Source organism: Uloborus diversus, chromosome 8 (genome assembly GCF_026930045.1).
Source record: "Uloborus diversus isolate 005 chromosome 8, Udiv.v.3.1, whole genome shotgun sequence".
In the NCBI taxonomy this organism is placed as follows: Eukaryota; Metazoa; Arthropoda; class Arachnida; order Araneae; family Uloboridae; genus Uloborus; species Uloborus diversus.
In genome coordinates this window covers 122,633,387-122,655,120 of record NC_072738.1, presented here as the reverse complement: position 1 = coordinate 122,655,120, position 21,734 = coordinate 122,633,387, and the positions used below count along the sequence as shown (strand labels likewise).

The 21,734-nt window shown below is 32.8% G+C and overlaps 1 protein-coding gene across 1 annotated transcript; it reads left to right on the top strand.

Annotated features, from left to right (window-relative positions):
• Nucleotides 1–107: 107 nt before the first annotated feature.
• Nucleotides 108–3,108, top strand: LOC129228573 (ATP-dependent DNA helicase Q5-like). Its single transcript, XM_054863256.1, is given in 3 exon segments — nucleotides 108–1,730; nucleotides 1,732–2,216; nucleotides 2,522–3,108. Coding segments are annotated over 3 exon segments (2,439 nt in total). The 3' UTR covers nucleotides 2,853–3,108.
• Nucleotides 3,109–21,734: the final 18,626 nt, after the last annotated feature.

The window sequence follows — 21,734 nt, the reverse complement described above, 5'->3', positions numbered from 1 at the left end:
TACTGTTTTCGTATTTGATGTTTGACTGTATTTCAAATTAAAAGTCATGTAAAAAACATCGACCTCATTGTTAGAGCTGCACTTTAAATATTTGTTTACTTTTACCAATGGCCCAGCCCCCACCTCCTCCTCCCGAGGAAGTCGAAACACCTGGTTGCGTTGTAAAAGAAATAGAAAAACAGTTGTACAAAACACTGAAAGATGTATTCAAATATGACAGTTATAGGACACTCGTTCAAAAACGAGCAGTGGAAGCTGTCGCTAATTGTTGCCAAGATGTGTTTGTCTCTATGCCAACAGGGGCCGGTAAATCCTTGTGCTACCAGCTTCCTGCCCTTGTTAGTGAAAGAAGAGGCTTGACTATTGTGGTTTCTCCTTTAATTGCCTTAATGAAAAATCAGATGGACCAAATGATAGCATTAGGAATTCGCACAGAAACAATCAATTCCAAAATGGCAGTATCTGAACGGGACAGAGTTAAAAAAGACTTGACCAGCAATTGTCCTGAAACAAAACTGTTGTACATCACACCAGAACTTGCTTCGACTTCTGGCTTTTATACCATAATGGATGAATTGTATAAAAATAATAACATTGCAAGAATAGTTGTTGATGAAGCCCATTGCGTTTCGCAGTGGGGACATAGTTTTCGTCCAGACTACCTACGTCTAGGTGAACTCCGTGAGAAATATATTTCAATACCTTGGGTTGCTTTAACGGCTACTGCTTCAGTTAAGGTTATGGATGACATACTAGCTTCGTTAAAACTTTGTCAACCAGTTGCTATCTTCAAAACTTCTTGCTTCCGTCCAAATCTTTTTTATGATGTTGTGTTCAAAGAAACACTTGGAGGAGATCCTTATGAAGATTTGACTAAATTTGCTTATTCTGCCTTAGGTGATCACTGGGAAATGAGTCCTCCTAGTGAAAGAGGATGTGGAATCGTTTATTGCCGCACGCGAGATGGATGTGAAGAGTTATCGCATAAGCTAACAAAGCTAGGCTTGCCTACCCAACCTTATCATGCCGGAATCAAGCCAAATGTGCGTAAAGAAACTCAGAGCAATTGGATGGATGGTAAAATACCAGTGATTGCAGCGACTGTCAGTTTTGGAATGGGAATCGATAAACCTAGTGTAAGATTTGTTGCACATTGGTGTGTCTCACAGTCAGTTGCTGGGTACTATCAGGAATCTGGTAGAGCGGGTAGAGATGGAAAGCCTGCTAAATGTAGAATTTATTATTCAAGAAAAGATCGGGACACTATTCTCTTTCTTCTGAAGAAAGACGAATCCTCGGCTAAATCCAAAATTGCTCGTATCAAAATTGCTGCTACCATTAAGAGCTTCAACACAATGATCAAGTATTGTGAAGAATCATCGTGTCGACATTATGTCTTAGCTAGAGAGTTTGGCGATGATATGCCTGACTGTAGAAAGCATTGTGATGTCTGTACCAATCCTAAGTCAGTTGAGCATAAAATATCGGTGGTCAAAGCAATGTTCTTAGGCACTAAATTAAAGCACAAAAGGAATGATGACTGTGGAGATCTGTATGGTGGAGGAAGACAAGGCACGAAAAATGAGTATGAGGACTATGAAAGGGAAGATACTTCATCATCCCGAGAGAAAAAAGCTGCAGCTGAATTATCAAATCTAATTAGTGAAGAATTCAGTAAAAGGAGAGGTGAGAAAGAAAAGGCTCAAAAATATATGAAAACTTCCAGTTCCAAAGGTCTTACAACCTTCGGTGAAAAAGATTCCAGAGGTGTCTGTTCCAATGAGAGAAAAATACTTCGACAAATTGGTTCAAGAAGTGCAATTTCATTTGCAATCATCTTCAACTAATAATGATTGCCCATCTTTAAGTGATAAAGATGTTCAGCAGTGTGCAGCCGAGTTGGAGTGGAATGTGTTTAGCTCAAAGGGTAACATTCACATGTACAGGAGAGAAATTGTTAGTTTGACAAAATCTTTGAGAGAAGCTTCTCGCCAAGTGGAAGTACACCCTGTTGTCTCAAAATTTGTTCATGGTCATAATACTGCAGGTTCAAGGTCTGTGCCTAAACAAAGATTGCATAATATTATAGATTATTTCTCCAAAAATAAACCAAATACAGAAGACAAACTGGAAAATATAAATCTCAGTAGTTCTCTATCCTGTTCTGATAGTCACAAGACTAATGGCGGCTCCGATATTTCGCAACCCGCAGAGCCGTAGGAAGAAGAGGACGGTCTCGACGGACAGTGCAAACTGTGATAACTTTGAGAAGCACAAACTTTTAAAGATGTCTTTAGACAGTGAGTCTGAATGCTCAGAGAAAAGGAGTCCTTCTAAAAAACATAGAAGTAAAAGATACTCTGTAAGCTCAAAGAATAGCATAGAAGAAGAAAAACCCATTATGAAATACTTTTTTGAAAGTGTCTGTCCTATCAATAGTGAATCATTTGATTTTGGTTCGCCAGAAAAAAGTAAACGTTCTTTGAGCTCATCCCCTGAAAAAAATGCCTCGAGTCATAAGAGACCCTCTTCGCCATCACCAGTCAGGCACAAAAAAAGGGAAACGCTCTCCTTCACCTGACAAGTTCCCTTTTGTAGAAAAAATCAACCACAAAAGTGAGAAAGTCAAAACTACTACACAAATTCGGAATGACAATCTTAAAAAAGCTGCTGATTTGGTGCGGAAGCACTTAAATCCGGAATACAAATCAAAAAGGATCAGCAAAGACTTTTTCAAAATTGTTTGTCGCAGCATATCTCATCGGCTGGTGGAATCGGACACTGTGAACGATGGAGCTGCGAAAATGGAAGTAGAAAAATTATTATCTTCTAATGGCAGCAGTATCTGTTAGTGAATGTGCATAAAATGCACCTACTTGCATAAAAGACAGCTTTGTTGTTTAATGTCAATGACAATTGTTTCACCCAAGTGTTTTGTAAAAACTAACTATATTTGTTTATGTATAGTAAAACCTCCCTCAAAGATTAAGTTAAATTAATAATGTTAGTTCTACTTATGATGTTTTGTAAGTTTGCTCACATCAACGTTGAGATTAAAATATAATTTTTTTTTTAACTTTTTTCTTTTTGGTTTTTTCTGGGATTTTCTAAAGCAGCATCACATTGCAGTTAATATAGTGTTGAGGCTCATCTTATTTCTAAAACTACAAGATGCAGTAAAGTAAGTTTCTTTCATATTCTTTTTTATTTATACCTATGTATTTATAAATGAACCACCATTCAGCGGCATGACATTCTTTATAAGGTTTTATGAAATGGCAATTTTTAGAAAAGGATAAATTCAGAATGTGTTACAAACTTCTACTGTGATGAAAGTTTATATGTGTTTTGTACACTTTAATATGATGTATTTTTTAGTTTACTAAGGCCAAAAAGCAATCTTATTTCAGTGCAATTTTTTTTAAACTAATCTAAATGTATGTTTACAAAGGGATGTCCCTAAAAGTGATTGTGCAACCATCCCTCCCTTCATGTTACAGAAGACCCCAAGGAACAAAATCCCCTAATAAGACTAAAATAACTAAAAACCCCTAAAAATGTTAACTGTGCAATCTGGGTCATTCACCTTCCCGACCTCGTGGACCCCTTTGGTTTACAAAAGAGTGTTTTATATTTACAAAAAACTTGCAATTCTTTAAAATAAATATGTCTTCAAAACTCAACAACTAGCTGTCCATAAATGTTGTTGCACTTTTTTCAATGTATTTGTCATACCCCTTCCCTTTGACATCAAAGCCCTGTTCACAAGGCGTACTTTTAAATCCACATATTCCCACTCTTGCTCAGAAAAAAGTTGTGAATTTCCCTGTGCACAGGTGAAAATTGGTGATGTCTCGGAAGGTGGTTTGACTAGTACCGTAAACAAGCTTGCATACTATATTCTGGGTGGAAACATCAGTTCAAAGCAGAATCCACATTTTATTGATAAAAACCAAGATGCAGTGACAAGCAGGTTACAGCGAAAGTCATGTGAACTTGGCTAATCTTACAATTTCATGAACCTTCTCTCTCTTTCCTCAAAGCATGGCATCTTTTGTGAATGGCCCCTAATGTGCTTCTTCTAAGACTGATGTGTTTTTTGTCATTATTTATTTTAGTATTTTTAAATTTTAATCATGGCACTTGTTGACATTACTAGAAACTGGGTTATATTTGTATAAAATTCATGCCATTTTCATAATGCTATTATTTTTGTATTTGTTCATTATACTTAGTTTCATTGTTTAAATATTTTTGTAGTCTCAGCTTATAAAAAAAATAATTAAAAAAAATCATCATTGATACAAACATTTCTTACATAGTCAAAATAGAATCAGATCTTTCCAAGTACTGTTGACTCTCAATAACTCAAAACCTTACAACTCGAATCTTTTTTATCTCAACAGTTTTAATTCAGTCCCAAAATAGTTTAGTATTTTCTACACAAAGTTGTCTCTATATCTCAAATGTACTCCTTTTAAGTTGAAACTTTAACGAAAGTTTTGTTTTCATTTTATGCAGAAAAAATGTGCCTAACAAAAGAATTTTTTTTTGTTATTAATGTGTTTTGCTTATCTTGTTGAGGGGGTAATTTATTTATAATTGTGCTCCTTAATGACACACAGTGCTGTAAGATTGCATGAGAAGTAGCCAAATGAACTACTTTTGAAGTGGCTAACAACACTTAAAATTTTGCCAAAAATTGAAACAACTAGCCTTTATTTTCTGTATGACTTGAAGTCATACTAGTCTGCTTTTAGAACAAAAAGATGTTTAAAAGCAATACAAACTAAAATCAAGGGATAAGATAAAAAAATATAATTTTTTCCTTTTCGAAGTATCTTAATAAAATATCTTCTCTGTAAAGATAAGTTTGCCTAGTATAAATAATTAATTTTATTCAAGCAAAAAGTGTTATAGTGTATCCATTATAAATTATTTTTGAAAAAGAAAATAAAAATTATTCTTCAAAAAGTTAGGAAAGGAACTTGCGATAACTCAAACGGCCGATTACTCGAAAGGTTTTAGCCGGTCCCTTAGGACTTTGAGTTATCGAGATTTGACTGCATATAATATCCTCCACTTAATAAAATCAAATTGGCTCTTTCAAATTAGTTTCATTACGGTATGAGACTGGTTATTCAATCCTGGCAACGTGCCTAAAATCATTTTGGTTTTTGATTAAAACTTATTTGCATTTGAATAGTTTTTTAATTTGATATAAATATTTTTTAATTTGTAAAATTAATTTCTGGTAATGCCAGTGGGTATATATATATATATATATATATTCATTCATATAGAGGAATCCCTTTAAATATGCCCCTCTCCCTTCCCTCTTAAAAATTGTTTTCCGAATGTGCCATGTGAAAAGATACGTTTAGTAACCTAATGATTAGGCAGTTGGAACTCTGCAGGGGTCTCCACCAAGGGGAGTCATGGTGTCAGACTGCAGCATTAAATTTTAGGGGTGTGTTTTGTGAGGTATTTTTCTCTTTTTAAGGGGATCCTCAACAGCGATAGCTGTTGGAAGCTTTCGTTGCATTTGGGGGAATGGGCACCCCTTGGTCTCCCAGGTATTTCGGATTGAAGATGTTCTATAGTACACATTTTTTTGTTCGTGTATACATGTATGTACATGCATGTTTTTATGAACCATCCCCCCCCCCCCAATGAAAAGTTGTTCTTGTAGGATCAGTGTAAGTAACCTGATTTTAGTAAGCAGTAGCTACTGCATTACATATATGGTATATGTAAAAAGAATTATGAGTTTTTTATTATTATGTTATGTATTAACAAAGAGAATGGAAACTTAATTCGTTTTGATATCAGTGACTTATGCTCACTACACAATGCTGTAGTTGATGATTGATGACACAATGCTGTAGTGAAATATCAAATATTTCAGGGGATGGTGCCCCCCCCCCCCATCTACAGTACTGATTTTACATAATTGTCTTTCTTTTCTTATATAAATTTGCATAATGCGCCGTCGAAAATATATCATCCCCCTTTCTTTTAAAAATAACTTATTAGTAAGGTTCAACATTTTCATTGCAGGGTCACATGTTAGCTGGAATTATTTGGGAGGTTTTACTCTACATGTTAGTAAAAATTTGTTTAAAAAAAAGTGATATTTAAGAATTTTGTCTTTCAAAGAACTACTATCTATAAAAAGTTTTCTCTCCGTAAAAAATGTATATACAATTGCCTATTTCAATTTTTTACATAGATTATTTTTATGAGCGATGATTTAAATAAAAGTTTCATACAATGCATGACTAGAGCTCTTTTTAAAATTTTAAAGGAAACTAAACACCATGTAGGAAAATAAAACTGAAAATCTTAAATATTGCCATATTTTCTAAAATTTGAGAAACATTTTTCTTTTGGGGGGGGGGGGGTGAAGGGATACGTTGTTTGATTTTTCAATAAATGCTTGTATATTATACAATGATTTAAATATATACAGACAGTAAAGTCTTAGAAATTTACTCACTTTATTTCATTTTACTTTTTAAACTGTCTTACAACAAACAATCATTTATAAAAACTATAGTGCATAGAAGTAGGTAAGATTGACTTTAAATTAAGTTGAAAAAAAGCTAAAATGTATTAACTTTTATGTATCTCGATTATTTTCTGAGAATTGTCATTGCCAAGTATTATGAAGAAGTCATTAAGAACTTCTACATAAACTGAACTAATTCTGTTTGCACCCTAATTCCCAAGTTGTCTACAATGTTTAAAGAATCTACTGTGTGTATGTATTTACATATATATATATATGCAAGTATGGATCTAGAGTCACCCGCCTCCCCCTCCTCCTTTAAGCAACCAAAGATAGCCTAATGCTGCGTTTTGGGATATTTTGGGTAAATCCCCCCCCCCCCCAGACCCGCTATTTGTACCCGCATATCACACTTATGTCTCTCCCCCTTCAAAACCAGAACCATTGAAAGATACAAAAAATTTAAAAATAATGTTTATTAAATTGTAATCAGTCGCGTAGCTACGCTTTCTGCCGCCGGGGGCGGTTCCTCAATTTGCCGCCCTTTTGATGGGAAATAGTTAATACATTAAAGAGTAAAAAGTGTTTAAATAAGATTTAAATAAAGAGAAAAAAAAATTTTTTTCCTTTTTATTTCTCTTGCAGAAGAAAAAAAAGGAATTCAGAACTCCAACGAAAAATTACAAGAGTTAAATCAAAATTCGTAAATTTAGGCAATTTTTTGTAACAGTTTATAGAAAGAGGCGTTTAACTCCCTCCTGATTTTTTTTTTTTTTTTTTTTCAAAATTAAAGTCAGTTTTATGCTTTCTTTTCGCAAAGAAATTATCCGAAATTGAAGACTTAAAAAAGCAACTTTTAAGCTATCTTGATAGCAATTTTAGGCTATCCTCAGTCTGTAGTTTCAGAGGAAAAACAAACAATATAATTCTGAGGTGTCCACAAGAACAACACACATTTTGTATTTGAATAATTTTATTCTTTTATTCGTACCACAACCTCAGAATTAAAAGACCTTTTTTTTTTTGACTCAAAAAAAAAATGAATTCATGATTTACTTTTTGGGAAAACGGGTTAAATTTTTTCAAATCGAAAGTGAAATTGCCGCCCCCCAAAAAGTGCCTCCCGGGGTGGACTGCTCCCTCCGCCCCTCCCTAGGTACGCCACTGATTGTAATATTCTTATTTAGATGTATTTTTTTCGAGGAGAGTGCTACAACCACATGTCACAATCTGAAGAATCAATGTCCTAAAATTGTTGGCTGATGTACAATTTTTAGGCCCCTTTGTCTAACACAGAACTATATAAAACATTTATCATGTGCACTTTTGAATACCCTTCAAGGTATTCAAAATTGGTATATGGTCTTGGGAGGCTCCTCACAATTGTGATATGGTTAACTCTCTATTGCCTGAAATCTAAAAATTTTTACACCCTGTACAACCCTTGGTCTCAATCTGTGCAGATTTGAGAAAGCAGACCCTATAATATAAACTACAGATTTTTTGTGCAATAAGAAAATTCAATTGCTCCTTTCCTCTCCCCCTCTCCCCCCTGCACAATTAAGTGTAATTCTTATAAAATTTCAATTGATCAATAAAAAGTAAATCCAAATCATAAAAGAAAAATGACTTTTTATTTGGTTAATTTTAAGTTTATTTTATGCTAATTGTATTCCGAATGTTTCCTACTGATAGAAAACTTTTAATTCTATTAAATCGAAGAACAAATAACATTGAAATCCCCTTCAAATACATCTGTAAATGTTGTAGAAAAATCTTGTGCAATGTACTATTCATATTTTACTTATAGCTGTTAATTGAAATTTTGAACTATATAATGATTCTAAATTTGTATAGAAGCAGAATCCAAATCAAAGTTTATATGAAAATTGCATACATAAAGCTCTGAAATTCACAAGTCCCCTCCCCAATGTATAGAGATGAAACTATGATTCCATCCATAGCTCTATATCTATTCACTGGGTGTGGACCAAGGGCGCCCATATGCAAAATTTTAAGGGAGGGGGGATCTCAGATATTTTCCCCCATGGTTTAGCAAGATATTTTCCCCATGGAAACTGATTTCAGTGCAGATTAAAGTTATTAAAATATGACATTTTTAATAACTTATTCATTAAGGGCTGGAGAAGAAATGTTTTTACATTTTTGCAAAGAAAAAAGTACTAAAAGCAAAGAAGTTCTAATTTCTAAGGGGGGGGTTGAACCCTCACTCCCCCCCCCCCATATGGGCATCCTTGGTGTGGACTTATTTCAGACCTGAAGTATTCATCTATAATTTTCATTGTAAACACACAGGGCTGCAAAGTCAGAGTAAAAATGTCCGGTGATGACCCCCTAGAATTTTAAAGTCTGGAACTCTTGACTCCTTTATCCCAAAATCAAACTGGTTCCACGACTTCAAGCCAACTCTGCAGAGATGCAAACTCAGAGAGAAAATGATCAACAATGACACCTGAATTTTTAAAACCTCTTACTCCTTTAATTAAGCAGTAATTATGCTCCTTTATTAAGCCAGGTATATTGCTTATATTACTCTTATTCTTTATCTTGGACCCTGCAGCCCTATAAGCATGCCTTAAATATGTTATTGTTGACTTTGTTAAAAGTTGCATTGTGGATTTTTTATGGTATACTTTTCATTTTTTTTTTTCCCCCAATTTTTTTTTTTTTTTTTTTTTTTTTTTTTTTTTTTTTTTTTTTTTTTTTTTTTTTTTTTTTACAGGGAGATTATTTTCTAAGGTACTTTCTTGAAATTTTCATGATGAATTTCAATTTGATTTTGAATGACACAAAAATGAAATATAATTCTAAAGAATGTCATGATAATTTTTTCCATTAGTTATGTTTTTCTCCTCTAATACGTTATTTCCCATTCGGATATGTAATCTTAATTTGTTTCAAGAAGATGCTTTGTTTGAAATTTGTTCTCTAAACACTTCTGTTAATTAAAGTGATTTGTTAAAGTGATAAATATACTACTCAAGAACTGAATATTTATATAAAATAAAAGCTATAAAAATTATTTCAGTTTATCTTGTTTTTTCTAAATTTTGCTGGGGCAACATTTTATTCTCTATAAAAATGTTTAATTCTCGACAAAATTCTACTAAAAGTGCCAATTGAAGATATTTAACCTCATTTTTATTTTGAGTTTTGTCATAAAGCAAGCATGAAAAATTTTTAAACAAAAGCCATTGTCTTCACAGTGTAGCTAAATCATATTAGCAGTCATAGAATTTCATATGGGAATGAAAAAATAATTTATTAACCATTACTGTCGGGGCCCCGCTTAATCAAATATCATTGGTTCCAAGAGATATTATTCGATTAAGCGGGGTGTTTGATAAAGGGGGGATTTTTTTTAACTTTTCTAAATTGACAACATTTGTCTTAAAACTTAATAATAAATCAATATCTATATAAAAGAAATAACAATGTTATTTGTAAAAAGAAAATTGAAGTAAGCTTATATAGTAAGTAACAAAATTGTTTAATAATTTGTACATATATTATAGTTTCTTGTGAAAATTATAAAAAAGTGACTACAACTTGAGTTATGAAAGCATCTTGTCTCAAGTTGCTGTACATTATATTTTTAAAAATTCTGCAATAGTGAATTGGTTGTTCAAGGTCTTTTGGAACTTATCTAACTCCTTTTCTTCCCTCCTCTTTCTGCCATGTTTTACATTCGAAATTTATAACTTTTTAATATAGTCTGAAATAAGTATATTTCTTGGAAAATCTTGAACTATTACATCTCTTCAAATCAGTGACATTATAACAATGGTGCAAAGTAACACCTACACATTATGTTTCTTTCTTTCTTTTTTTTTTTTTCTTTTAAAAAATATTTTCCCATCAGCGCCCATATGCAAAATTTCAGTGGGAGAGCTCAGATATTTCCCCCCACAGAAACCGATTTCAGTGCAGATTAGAGTTACTAAAATTTACATTTTTAATAACATCTTCAATAATGGGTGGAGAAGAAATGTTTTTACATGTTTTCAAAGGAAAAAGAACAAAAAGCAGGGAAATTCTAATTTATAGGGGAGGGACTAGTTCTAATTTTTAGGGGAGAGCCCCCTAACCCCTCACACTTTTGACCCCCCACCTTTTTGGTGCACCAACCGCCTATGCGTTAATTATCCATATGCATTCTGTTTCTATGTGATAATATTAGAACGCTTTGGGAAAAACTTCACCATTTGATTTACACTACTTTGGGAAGCTCAATGTAAATATTACACTGCCCAACTAATTTTAGAACTAACCCTACGTACGCGGTTCATGAGAAACAGAAAAAATCGATAAAAGATCCACCAGAAAAAAAAAAAAAGTTAAAGCACCTCTTTTATTAAGGAACGCTGAATAGTGTAGTAATGTGGGGTTGTTTCCTTGCACTGGCACTGTGTTGGCAGCGAAGCAACTTTTACAGAATTCATACACATTCTGGGAGAAAAAAAAAGGGAAAATAAAAATTCATTTCTTTATAATGTGATAAACTTTGACACCAGGTTGGCAAAAAAAATCATATTAGGTCTGCAGAAAACACGGGAGGTTTGTACTGATCATTTGGTTAGGAAAACCTAAAGCACCAATCCGATCACATGGTTCAACTCAACTACGAACGACAGAACGCACGTTTTGCGTGAACCTTCCAGTACTTGACTTTAAAATATATCACGGGACCTAAAATCGTTGCTTTCAAGAAATGAAGGCTTCACTCTCTCTCTCTACGTTTTATCTATTCTCAATTGACATATCACAGTGGGAAATTTCATTACAAAAAGCAGAGCTGGCTTTCGTGTTGTCCTTAGGCAACGGATTAAATATTTATTTCAGTTCTCGCTCAACGATAGGTTAAAGTAAATATTAATCATTTGGGAGATATAACCATCCAATGTTTAAATTAATTCATTAATTAACAAAAAGTTTCCGATTCGATCCATCGCGCTTCTCTCTCTCTCTCTCTCTCTCTCTCTCTCTCTCTCTCTCTCTCTCTCTATATATATATATATATATATATATATATATATATATATATATATATATATATATATATATATATATATATATATATATATATATATATATATATATATGTTATTGAAAGTCTCACTCATAGGTAGCACAATGGCAAGTGTACTAAACAACAACAAGAAACATAAAAGAGGAACGTTAGAGGTCGGTAACGTTACCGACCTCTATAGAAATCTGAAAATTAATATATTATGCCAACTGCTCCAGCTCTTTGATAACGTAGCAGTTACTGCCCATTCTATTGCTCATATTGTTCAACGTTTCATATTTACATGGTTTTCAATTTACATTTTTAATATTCTTTTATGTTTCTTGTTGTTGTTTAGTACACTTGCCATTGTGCTATCTATGAGTGAGACTTTAAATAATATATGTAATACACATTTAATACTTTAGCTGCATTTGCGCTGTCTAAATGTAGAATATTTTACTTCAAGTTCAAATAATTATATATATATATATATATATATATATATATATATATATATATAAACTATGCTTGCCACAATATAATTACACACAAAAAATTTGTTCAAAATCAGTCCAGCCATTTAAAAGCTTTATGGTGACAAACGTCCGCACAGAAGATTTTTATATATTACGATGTATATAGATTGAACTGCCGTCCCTGGCTTACAAAAATACGAGCATGATAACGGACATTTTTTTTGGGGGGGGGGGGGGGAAGAGAAAATAAATAATAGATAAATAATTCTTAGTAATATTCCATGTTCAGATGAGCTAATTTATCAATCTAAACCTTTTTTCGTTCAATCCTCTTACGGTGTGTGAGTGTATTAGGGTGTCTCAAAAAATCGAAAGTTGATTTTTCAAGTCACACACCCTCTTAATTTTTTCTTTTACCGTTAAAACACTTGTAAAAAAAATCATGTAATTTGAACAACGGCAACCAGTGCCGACTTCGGGCTGAAAGTGAGCCAGCACTCATAATGCTAGGCCAAGCAAAAAAAAGACACGTTTTTCAGAAGCTTGAAATTTCTGTTGATAAAACGTTGCCACCCTTACACTCCACATGCACCACAAGAACATTTATTCAAATTAAAAAACATTTAGGTATCCCACACTAAAATTTATAATTTTTTCAAAAATTGATTTTTTTTTATATTTATTTTTGAAACTGTTAGGAAAATTTTACGAAATTATCAAGCTAAAAAATGTAAACAGTAAAGTAGATAGTTCCGTTAGATAGAAAATTTTGCTCTCCTGCAATATTTAAATCCCCCACATAGTTCTCAAAGATATGGATTTTTTCAAGTTTAAGTTAAATTTTTCATTTTAAATATTGTTCCACGTTCTGTGCAACTTAGTTTAAACACAGTTCTTGAGAAAAACACGAGTTATATTTACAACTATTATGTACAAGAAATATCGTTAACTACTGCTAAATTAACCATACCAATTAAGCAAATATCAATTAACACCGTAAACTTAACGGTCGCACACGTATTTACTTCAAAATACGCAAAAACACAGCGCAACGGCTAATACACACAGAGCTAAATACATGCTCTCCAGCACACGGCTGATACGATTCACAAGCAAAATTAACTCTCATTCAAATGCCACACGGCTTTTATACTCAGCAAAGAAATATCCTGAAAATCCTATTTCGTTCTACCAGTTTCTCATATTTTCTTTTTATTCCATTCACAAATCTTATCAATTTGAAATAGAGGGACCATATACGTACTCATTCGAATGAAAGGGGGTTGTATATTCATTACAAGAAACTATTTACAGGTTACATTACTGAGATAAATTTAGGTGAAAGATTATGTCGTAAACGTCAAATTTAGCCAGATTACAACAAATTAATCATAAAAATAATTACTGTTTACAGAATTTAACAATATATTATTTTTTTTTATAATTCATTTGCAAATGTTCGCTAATAATGTCTGAACTTGATATTTCATTTAAATTTATACATATTTTTTTAAAGATAAATAGAAAAAAATCGATTTTGTGAACAAATTTATAAAGTTTAGGCCATGTGTATGATATCTACATGTTTTTTAATTTGAATGATTTTGTGGTACATATGGAGTGTGGGGCATAGAGGCAACGTTTGATCAACAGAATTTTCGAGTTTCTAAAAAAAGTTTTTTTTTTTTTTTTTTTTTTTTGGCCTAGCATCCAAGCGCTGGTTTACACTTTCAGACGCAAGTCGGCACGGGTTGACGTTGTTTCAATTTTTTGAAACTTTTTTTCACAATTGTTTTTACATGGGAAACGATACAAGGGCGATGCGACTTGAAAAATCGACTTGCATTTTTTGTAGGACACCACACCAGCAACTACATTTCAAAAGTACTTAGTAGTTGCTACAAAAAAAAAAAAAAAAAGTAGTTGTTGTTAACTACATTTGTAACAATATAGTTGTAGTTCGCTACAAAAATGTAGTTTTTCCAACTACTACGGGGGACAGGAGCGGTTTGTAGAAACAATAAACCCAACGAGTAGGATTTAATCGCAACTCGTGATTGCAAGGGACATAATTTGAATTCAGGATGTCAAAATTCAAGCTAATTTTTTAATAATTTTTTAATGTTATAATTAAAAGAAAAAATTAAAGCATTTCTTTTGAGCTGATTCTTGAATGTAAGTTTTACTTTGTTTTTGTTATGAATTTATGGGTTTATAGCTTAGTTTGATTTATTACTAATTGACTGTTTTAACTTGAATTTCAAATATTATAATTGTTTATTAACGACCCGCACAAATTTTAATTTAAAAACCAAACAAATTATTATTATTATTTTCTACTCGAGCCTGTGGGAAGAATGCAAGCCCCCTCTTGAAAGTATCGCTGAAATAAATTTAGTTTTTTATCTTCCAAAACTTATTCCATCACCCCCGTAGACATTAGCTCCAGACGGATTTTCAATGTAAATTTCATTAAAAATATGTTTTGCATTTGTTTAATTTCTCCAAAGAAAATTTTAGTTTTCGACTAAAAAATGTTTTAACTATCTTTCTTAACATGCATACCGAAGAAGGAAGTGTAAAACATCATTAGATGTAAATTACTTTTAAATAAAAAAAAAAAAAACATCTTCAAAAAATACCCAGGAACTAAAAAGCAAGAAATAACTGATTACACTTACATTCTATTTCCTACCCAAACATAGAAATACAAAAATCAACTCAACAAAACACCGAATTATAAAATAAACACTGATTTAAATTACTATACGATGAATTATTTTAAATACCTAACTAATTATATACGATCTCTTAATTTGTAATAACCTTTTGAAGTCGGGGCCTCCTATTAACAACGACATAACGTAACTGACAACCCACCGAATCTTGAATTAAACACTAATTTAACTATACGCGAAATTAGTCTTTAAAACTAAACCTACTCAGTTACGTTAGGTAGTAGTTTATAGGAGGCTCTGACTTCAAAGAGATCGTATATAATTAGTTAGGTATTTAAAATAATTCATCGTATAGTAATTTAAATCAGTGTTTATTTTGTAATTCGGTGTTTAGTTTAGTTGATTTTTGAACTGGAATTGCAAAATAAATTTCATTTCTACGTTTGAATAGGAAATAGAATGTAAGTGTAATCAGTTATTTTTTGCTTTTTAGTTATTGGGTATTTTTTTGAAGGCGGTTTTTTTTTATTTAAAAGTAATTTATTTTTTGCTTTTTAGTGGTGTAAATAACACGGCGAGCGTCTCGGAGACTTCCGACGACTGTAAAGAAAGGCTTTTTCAAATGCGTAACTAATGTACAGAAAAAATTGTCTTCATCATTTGTTCAACTTTATCAAAGTTTGCTTTCCGAAAGCAAATGAACGAGTCACAAAAAAAAAATGCTTTAAGTTTAAATTTGTAAAATTGTTGAAAATAAAATAAATAAATTTCCATAAAAAAGGGGGTTGGGGCGGTTGCCCCTCCCCCTTTCACTCTCCCCTTGCCCCCCCCCCCCCCTCTCCGAATTGCCGCCACTGGTGATATGGACATCCATCAGATTGGAAAGAGTTTTCTGTAGTAGTTGTCTAAAGAAGTAGACTTCCTTTGGAGAAAAGGTAACAATCCTTTCCTTTCAGCACTGCTAACTAAAATATTCAGCTCCCCCCCCCTAATAAGTCAATGATTAAAATATTTAAATTACAATCATATTTTAAATTTTTACCGTACTGTTAATAGTACTTGCTTCAAATCACTATCTATCTATATTATTAAAATCTGTACGCGTCTGTATGAGTGTGTGTGTCTTTAACCCTATCTCCTCCGAACTGACAATGTCTACCAGGTGAACCGGTCCTATATCAAACGGTACTCGTACCGTTTGATACAGGACATTCAGGGGAAGCGATTCCGCTCAGTCTTACTCCTTTAAACCTTAAAGGGCTGGACATCCAGTTCAGGGAATGTCCTAACACACTGAAAAGCATAAGTTCATCCATTGTCACCCGCCGCAGGCGGCATTGAGCCACCGCAGGTGATGAACGGAGGTTAGCAAGCGACGGACCGAACCCCCTAGTATTCTTAGCCACTGAATCTAGCTTTTACTGTAAAATATAATTTGAGCATTTCTTTGTAGTTCAGCTGGAAATAAATCCACACATGTTTATTCTTTTGATACATTCTTCGTGTGATAAGATGGAAAAATACTAGTATTACCAACGTCTCTAATTACTTCGCATTAATCATGTATAGCCTTTTTTGTTTCTTACTAAGGTGGAAAATTAAAAAGTGTTACTGAATTACTCCTGTAAATTTGGATCGATGTTTCAATGCTTTTTATTTAAATATGCATCAGTTACTTATTCCTTTATATTAAATAATGTATTTTTAATAGTTTATTGTATTATTATTATTATTATTATTATTATTATTATTATTATTATTATTATTGACTTTGATTAGACAGCTAAAAAATTTTATTGTAACTTAATAAATACATATTTCTGTGCTGCGAACTCACTTCTTTTATAAATATATTTGTTTAGAGTTCCCTATGCTGAAGCATGTATTCATAAAAGTTCGATGTTTCAAAACAAGGATGTGTTGAGGTCGGTGTATTGATACTTTCGTCATCGATGTTTTAATTTTAAACATCGATAGTTTTTCATCGATGTCGCACCTCGGCTACATAAATAGAACGGTTGTGTAAAGCAGCAGGTAATGTCTTTTATTATAGCCTTTTATTTAACTTTTTGACTAACAGTAAATATAAAGCTTATCATAAGAGTATTTTAAACCTACTTTTATGATAAGTTTTTACAGCATAATGTCGTAATGTCAAATGTTTCTAAATAAAGGGTGTTCTGAATAAATTACTTTTAAATTAAAAAAAAAAAACCGCCTTCAAAAAATACCCAGGAACTAAAAAGCAAAAAATAACTGATTACACTTACATTCTGTTTCCTACCCAAACATAGAAATGAAATTTATTTTACAGTTCCAGTACAAAAATCAACTAAACTAAACACCGAATTATAAAATAAACACTGATTTAAATTACTATACGATGAATTATTTTAAATACCAAACTAATTATATACGATCTCTTAATTTTTAATAACCTTTTGAAGTCAGGGCCTCCTATAAACATAACGTAACTGACAACCCACCGAATCGTGAATTAAACACTAATTTAACTATACGCGAAATTAGTCTTTAAAACTAAACCTACTCAGTTACGTTAGGAGGTAGTTTATAGGAGGCCCCGACTTAAAAAGGTTATTAAAAATTAAGAGATCGTATATAATTAGTTAGGTATTTAAAATAATTCATCGAATAGTAATTTAAGTCAGTGTTTATTTTATAATTCGGTGTTTAGTTTAGTTGATTTTTGTACTAGAATTGTAAAATAAATTTCATTTCTATGTTTGGGTAGGAAATAGAATGTAAGTGTAATCAGTTATTTTTTGTTTTTAGTTCCTGGGTATTTTTTGAAGGCGTTTTTTTTTTTTAATTATTTAAAAGTAATTTATTTTTTGCTTTTTAGTGGTGTAAATAACACGGCGAGCGTCTCGGAGACTTCCGACGACTGTGAAGAAAGGCGTTTTCAAATGCGTAACTATGGAGAAAAAAAAATTGTCTTCATCATTTGTTCAGCTTTATCAAAGTTTGCTTTCCGAAAGCAAATGCACGAGTCACTAAAAAAACAGAAATAGCTGTTAGTTTAAATTTGTAAAATTGTAATATTGTAAATTGTCATTCATGTTTCGCAATTAGTGTTATGTAACTCGTGATAAAAGTCGCATGTTTCTTCACATGGCCCCACTATAGATGAAGATTAAAAATTCCACTAGAATGAATTTTATGCTTGCTTCAGAGAATCCTTAATTCAAAATTTTCATTATCATTACTCTTAATAATACATATTTTTAGTACTTTCTTTAACTATAAAAAGCTATTTAACTATATTAACGATAAAGAAAGTATAATCCTTTGTTTTGTGGCCTTTGTTTATCAGTGGGTTTTATATTTAATCGTTTGTGAGGAAAATTGCATGAAATTTATTGTTTTACCCTTAACTTTTCCCTAAAGAACAAATAAGGTAAATCAAAGATTTGGAACCTAAGTTAGACCACCCATAAACAAAACCACCACTAAACAAACAAAAAAAAAAGCATAAAAACCTGTTCACTAAGTGATACGATATACAAAGTTAATAAAGTACAAATCGATTTAAATGTGAGTATGATACTTGAAGAGTTCCTTCAATTTCATCAAACCTGAATTTGATTAACATTAGACCGCCGAGGAACTATGCTGTTTCAAACAAAAAAAGACTTTTCCTTATCGGTACAGGCAGGGGCGTGCACAGAAATTTTGGAGCCCATCACAAATGAATTTTCCGGGACCCTCTCCATATTGTTTACCCCTATATTTCACCGTTAGTTACAAAAAAATTGGGCCCCCTCCAGGCTCGGGCCCGGGCCAACAGGTGTCCCTTCCCCCTCCCTGTACACGCCCCTGGGTACAGGTGTCTTCGAGTATTTATGGAACATTGTACAAAGGAAAAACAAATTCGACGAGTTCAGAACCTCGTCCTTTTTTTTAAAGCCTGCTAATTAATATAACCCCAATTTCAAATTGAACTGGCGGCATCGTGAAATAGTAAATCCAGAATATTGGTTAAACTTCAGAAATCATACACAGTTATAATATATATATATATATATATATATATATATATATATATATATATATATATATATTATTAAAGAATATAAATTAAATCGTGGGGGAGGGGTGTTCTGTATTCAATTACCCCTCAATTGAACACTAAATATATTTAAAAGTTGGGATATTAAATAAAGAACTTTATATTTTAGTGCCTAAATAAAGTTATTTATTTGTAAATAAAATATTAAGGTAATTGATTCAACTATTAAAGTAGCAAAACATATTTAATTTACTGCTTTGCTACGCAGTAATAAATACATCAGTAACACCTATAATAAACTAGTATGTTGTGACCATCACGAAACTTTCTTCTATATTTTTCTTTTTTTTTTTCTGATCCCTCCCCATGCTTGACGAGGAAGCAATATTCCCAACAAAAACGAAATTACACATGCAAAAACTTGACGACCATCCCAATGTCTGAATTATTGCAAAAGCAAAGCAAAGAGCGAAAATTGAAAGTTATTTTAAAAGCCTTGCTTGAATTAATTACAAATATTTTATTTGTTAACAAATATAAGATGGCAACAGTTAAAAATTTCAAATCATTGAGATAATATTTCCATAGACTAATAATAAGAGTAGACCAAGCTTTCTCATTCTTGCTGATGAAGAAAATTGGTTCATAGATGTATCACGTGACTAGTGGAAGGGCTTGGCGAAGACTTTGGCAGCATGGTTGCTAGATGGCAGCATTATCTATAGTTTGGCACTCGACATGTATTTTAAAACAATGTGTTTTCATTAAAAAAACTTCCAGGTGCAGAGATTGAACTGTTTTTCTTTTAGTTATGCATTATTTTGACATTAGTAATAGTTTTTGATCAGTTTTCGGTAACTTTTATTTCATTTGGAGCTGTCAGCGTTGGCGTGAACGAAATGGCGTAAACGTTTTGCGTTAACTCAAAAATGTACTAATCGGTATTTTAAATTGAAACTGTATGTAAAAATCTTACTGTTTGCTGATTCTTCTTAATCGCTTGCATCTTTTATTGCTTAGAGAGTTATTGAAATTGACTAAAGAAAATGCACAATACTATCTAAACGAAAATCTCACTATATTAACAAAATATTTACAACTTAGAATAACAAATTTACAAATCGGACTCCATAAAAGATCATTCTTCCGTGTTCCATCAATTCTATTTATTTTATTTCGCGTTGTCGTTGATCGTCTGCTACGATTAACGCCCGCTGTTGCTAGGATATCCACCAGTCACATGGTTTGGTTTATGAGCAGAAAAAGGGTTGCCATAGCTCAGTCTACTCTTATTATTAGTCTATGAATATTTCTGATCATTTCCATACAATTAAAATCACGAGAAATACGCAGACGACAATCTATTACGATTTATCTCATAGACTAATAATAAGAGTAGACCGAGCTATGGCACCAATTTTCTTCATCAGCAAGAATGAGAAAGCTCGGTCTACTTTTATTATTAGTCTATGATTTATCTTTCTTATTGTTGCATTAATAAAACTATTTTTATTCGCTAAAAAATAATGATAATAAAAATAAATCAGCACCTCTTGGCGCGATTGGCGCCAAAGTTGAACCAAAGCCTGTTTACATATAGATTCACATATATTCCAAATTTCAACCAGAACGTAGCATTACTTCTTGAGATAGGGCACTCACAATGGAAAAAAAGAACGGGCGATTGCGCTAACCCCTTTTTAGCTGTTGACACCAAAATAAAATCACCTCTTATACCCACTAAGGGGTACTTGCCGATAAATTTTTCTTTCATTCCATTCATTATTTCTTGAGATACAGCAGGCACAATTGAAGACGAAAAACGTTCTATAGCTCAACCCCCGTTTGAGTTATTGACACCAAAATTGAATCAGCACCTGTTCTTGTTAATGGCAACATATGGACCAAATTTTGTTTGATTCCGCCAGTTACTTCCTGAGGAATAGCAACCACGCGTAACTCAAAAAACGTCCCATTGCTCCACCCCCCTTGGAGGAATTCGCGCCGAAAACCAATGGACACAAGTTCACATAGGGGTACATATGTGTACCAAGTTTCGTTCGATTTCATGCGGTAGTTTTTGCTGTAGCGCGGCCACAAAAAACTGGTCACACACAGACGTGACACACACACACATACATACACACACACAGACAGACAGACATTTTCCAAAAATAGTCGAAATGGACTCAGCACACCTCAAAACGTTCGAATCCGTCAAAATTCGAAATTCGAAAATTTGCACGAATCTAATACTTTCTGCTATGTATTAGATATAGAAGAAAGTAAAAATTACCATGTGGCGCAGCGTTGAGAAAATTAATCCTCCATGTGCCGCGAGAATTAAATATCGTTCAAGCGAAAGCCAAAAGCTTAGGTGTGAAAATACACCGCTCACAGCAACACCACGTCACCATGACGTATGAAATTTAATGTTTCTTGGATTTCTCCGAGACCCCTTATCAGATCCAGACCAAATTACAATGGGACCATCTGAGAAGTATACCCTTCCAAACGAAAAAAAAAATTCAAATCGGTCCAGTAGTGTTGAAATGATTCGAAAACACACATAAAAAGCCGCAATACGAAATCATAACCTCCTTTTTTGAAGTCGGTTAAAGAGTAAGATGATATTAAACAAAAGAGCCTGAGTAATATAATGAAACGAAACCTGCATTAACATATTCGACTCATTAATTTTATCACCATGTTGGGAAATCATCTTTATGAACTTCCAGAGAAGGGGGGAGGGAGGTCTCTCAATAATACTATTATTTAAAGAAGATTTATTGTAGGTTCAGACTTGCAGAATTTATAGTACATTTCACTCTTCAAAACTGGGAAATTGGAAATATCCAGTATCAGATGAAAAGGGGGCGGGGGGGGGGCATAGCAGAGTCGTGTTTCGGGGTTACAACAAACTCAAAAGAAGTGACCCCCACGGAACAAAAAACTGGCTTTTAAGCAGGGCTGTAGAGTCGGAATCGTGGAGTCGGGCCGAACTTGG